Source organism: Carlito syrichta, unplaced genomic scaffold (assembly GCF_000164805.1).
Source record: "Carlito syrichta isolate Samal-C Ts95f unplaced genomic scaffold, Tarsius_syrichta-2.0.1 Scaffold107893, whole genome shotgun sequence".
NCBI lineage: Eukaryota > Metazoa > Chordata > Mammalia > Primates > Tarsiidae > Carlito > Carlito syrichta.
The window spans coordinates 64,301-67,868 of record NW_007051989.1 but is presented as its reverse complement, the minus strand read 5'-3'; the positions used below and the strand labels follow the sequence as shown (position 1 = coordinate 67,868).

Here is a 3,568-nt window from a genome sequence, read left to right as displayed (position 1 = left end):
GTTTTAGATACAAGTCCCTTATCAGATAGATGACTGGCAAATATTTTCTCCCATCCTCCGGGTTGTGTGTTACTTTCTTGGTGGTGTCCTCGGAAGCATAAAAGTCGTCAGTTCTGATGAAGTCTGAGTTACCCGCTCTGTAATCATGTTGCTCATCATTTTGGCGTCATGTCTAGGACTCCATTCCCCGGTATGAGGTCATGAAGTTATGCCCCTAGGTTTTGTTCTAATAGTCTTGCGGTTTGGCTTTACGTTTAGGTCTTTAATCCATTTCGAGTTAGTTTCTGTATATAGAGTGAGGTAGGAGTCCAGATCCATCCTTTGCCCGTGGAGATCCTGTTGTCCTAGACCGTTATTTCCCCCGGGAACGGCTTTGGCGCTTGTTGCCGCTGTCGGCTGACGGCAGGCACGGGGCTTCCTTGGGTCCTCTGTCTTTAACCTTCACCCTTCCCCGTGCTCCCCTTCCCAGGGGCCAGTATTTGGACTACGAGAAGGAGGAGGTGGAAGCGCAGCCCAGGCAGTGGAAGAAGTACGACTTCCACTATGACAACGTGCTCTGGGCTCTGCTGACGCTGTTCACGGTGTCCACAGGAGAAGGCTGGCCCATGTGAGTGCTTTCCAGCTCGTGGCGGCTGGCTGCCGGGGCAGAGGTGGGGCTGGCCCAGGGAGCCCTGGGCTGGGCTGCTCTCCCGCCCCCCGGCCCAGGCTGGCCGTGGAAGCGGACCCCGAGCCCCCTCCTTGTGATGCCCCGGGCGGTCTCCTCCGGGTCCCCCGACGCCCGTGCTGCCCTCCTCCAGGGTGCTGAAACACTCCGTGGACGCCACCTACGAGGAGCAGGGCCCAAGCCCCGGGTACCGCATGGAGCTGTCCATCTTCTACGTGGTCTACTTCGTGGTCTTCCCCTTCTTCTTTGTCAACATCTTCGTGGCCTTGATCATCATCACCTTCCAGGAGCAGGGGGACAAGGTCATGTCCGAGTGCAGCCTGGAGAAGAACGAGGTAGGCGGCTGCTCCGGACCTGCGCGGGCCGTGTGGGCGGGCCGCAGGCTGCTCCCCGTGGGCCGGCTTTGGCTGCCGCGAGGCCAGCACAGGGCGGGGCCCGGCGCGGGTTCGGCCGGGGCCTGCCGGGAGCGGGCCTGGGCCGCCTCCCTCTCCTCCTCCTCGGCGCCCTGGGAGGGCTGGGGGACACGGTCGCTCTTGCCGCTGCAAGTTCTCCGTGCTCGTCCTCCCGCGCAGAGAGCGTGCATTGACTTCGCCATCAGCGCCAAGCCCCTGACGCGGTACATGCCCCAGAACAAGCAGTCGTTCCAGTACAAGACGTGGACGTTCGTGGTCTCCCCGCCCTTCGAGTACTTCATCATGGCCATGATCGCCCTCAACACGGCGGTGCTGATGATGAAGGTGCGCGGCCTGCGCAGTGGGATGGTTGGTGCCCGTCCGGGCCAGGCCCTGGCTCGGAGGCCGAGGTGCCACAGTCGTCGGCCTCCTGGCCAGCACGCAAAGCCTGTGGAATCCTGTTCCTTTTGCTGTCTGTGGGCTGGGACCCCGAGGCTCTGTTAGAACTGGGGAGAGCAGGCAGGGATGTCCCCAGCCTGGGCAGGCGTGGGGTTCTGTGTGCCTGCGTTCGCAGTGGTCCCGGGGTGTGTGCGTGTGTGTGTGTGTGTGTGTGTGTGTGTGTGTGTGTGTGTGTGCGTGTGCGCGCGTGTGCGTGCGCGTGCGTGTGTGCATGTGTGCGTGTGTGTGCGTGTGTGTGTGTGTGTCGGGGCTGCTGAGCCCACAGCCAGCAGTGCCTCCTCTCTTGGCAGTTCTATGATGCACCCTATGAGTACGAGCTGATGCTGAAGTGTCTGAACATCGTGTTCACGTCCATGTTTTCCATGGAGTGCGTGCTGAAGATCATCGCCTTTGGGGTGCTGGTACGTGCCGTGGTCTCCTCTTGCCTGTGAGTGGCCTGCATCCGAGCTCCCCTCTGTGGGGTGACCTTCGGGGCTCATGGCTGGGAGCCGAGCGCACTCCGAGTGCCCAGAGCACACGTGACGCGCGAGGGCCCCGGGGGAGGGGCTGTCCTGACACGCTCAGCTGCCCGAGCTCTGCTCTCGGCCCAGGTCCTGGGAGGCAGGCAGGGCTGGGCGCTCCTCTGTGGACACGAGGCTCTCCGTTCTGCCTCTGCCCAGGCCCAGCAGTGTCTGTGCACCTGGCTGTCGTGTCTGCTTGCCACTGGTGCTGTGCTGCCTTGGGGGCCCACCTGTGCTGTGCTGGGACTCTGTTACCCTCCCCCTCTCCGGACTCGGGCACCACCCGCACCCCCGTGCCCCAAGAACCGTCTCCAGCCACCACCGGCACTGACTGCCCTTCTCTTTCTCCAGAACTATTTCAGAGACGCCTGGAATGTCTTTGACTTTGTCACTGTGTTGGGAAGTATTACTGATATTTTAGTAACAGAGATTGCGGTAAGTGACATGTCCTGTCCCCCCTCCGGGGCCCGCCGTGGCTTCCTTCCAGAGGGCCCCCTCCCTCGGTGCATCTCCAGGCTCCGATTGCGGTCGCCTCTTCCTGGGTGCATGGAGGCTCCTCTCCAGGGGCGGAGTTCAGGGACGGGGTGTCGTCTCGGCAGATGTTCTTTCTTGAGGGAGAGGGTGGTTCTCAGAGGGTCTCTGGGCCAGTGGCCTGAGAGTCGCCTCGAGGCCCCTGGTGACCCCTGACCCAGAAGACATGAATCTTTATTTGTGTCTGACATGTGTGTACCAAACAGCCTGGTAACAAAAACATAGCAACTAAAACCAGTAGGCGTTCATGTTCTCAATATTGGATTTTTTGTATATTATATACATATGTCTGCATCCGTCTACCTATATCTCTCTGGAGATACTCATTCTTATCAAATATATGCGGATTTTGTTTGAAAATTGAGCAGTACTGGGACATAAACTCGTCTCAACAAATATCAGAAAGTCTGAATCATAAAGCAACATTTGTTGTTGTTGTTGTTTTTAGTACAGCGCATTAAATTGGAAGTGAATGGCAGAAAATGTCACCTGTTTGGTCTTAGCTTGAATTCCCTGGAAGCAGACACTGAAATGAGAAACCATGTGAAAGTTATTTCTTAAGTCATGTTCCCAGGAAGAGCAGTTGAGGAACATGGGGGCACGGACAGGGAAGAGGGGGAGGACCGGAAAGGCTGTGCCTCAAGCCAAGTCCCGGTGGGCAGATTTGGGTCATCCCCTGAGGGACCTCGGAGGCAGGGTAGGTGACAGCCCAGAGCTGTCCCTCCAGGGAAAGGAGCCGTCCCTGGGACGTGGCTCTTCGGCGCCTCCAGCTTCCCTGGTGTGCCCAGGCTGTGGGGGCTGCAGGGACCCCTGGCACCGGCCATAGCCTCCTTCTGCCCGGCCCCGTTCAGTTCACGCACGCCTCATGTTGGGCGCACTTTGCCTCTTCTTAGCTGCCGGTTGTGGACTCTGGGAGACAGACGGGAGCTCCCACGACTGTATTGGTCTGAGTTGAGCTGATACTCTCATTCCTTTCCTCCACTGCCCTTTCTAGAGCTCCTGCCCTGTGGCCAGCCTTCCAC

General features: G+C 59.1%; 1 protein-coding gene across 1 annotated transcript; it reads left to right on the top strand.

The window, feature by feature from the left end:
* Positions 1-469: 469 nt before the first annotated feature.
* LOC110596469 (voltage-dependent N-type calcium channel subunit alpha-1B-like) lies at positions 470-3,024 on the top strand (the record flags this gene model as incomplete). The annotated part of the gene is made up of 5 exons (XM_021717145.1): positions 470-607; positions 798-999; positions 1,237-1,401; positions 1,806-1,916; positions 2,367-3,024. Coding segments are annotated over 5 exons (952 nt in total), but the record flags the coding sequence as incomplete, so codon positions are not given.
* Between the last annotated feature and the right edge of the window lie 544 nt (positions 3,025-3,568).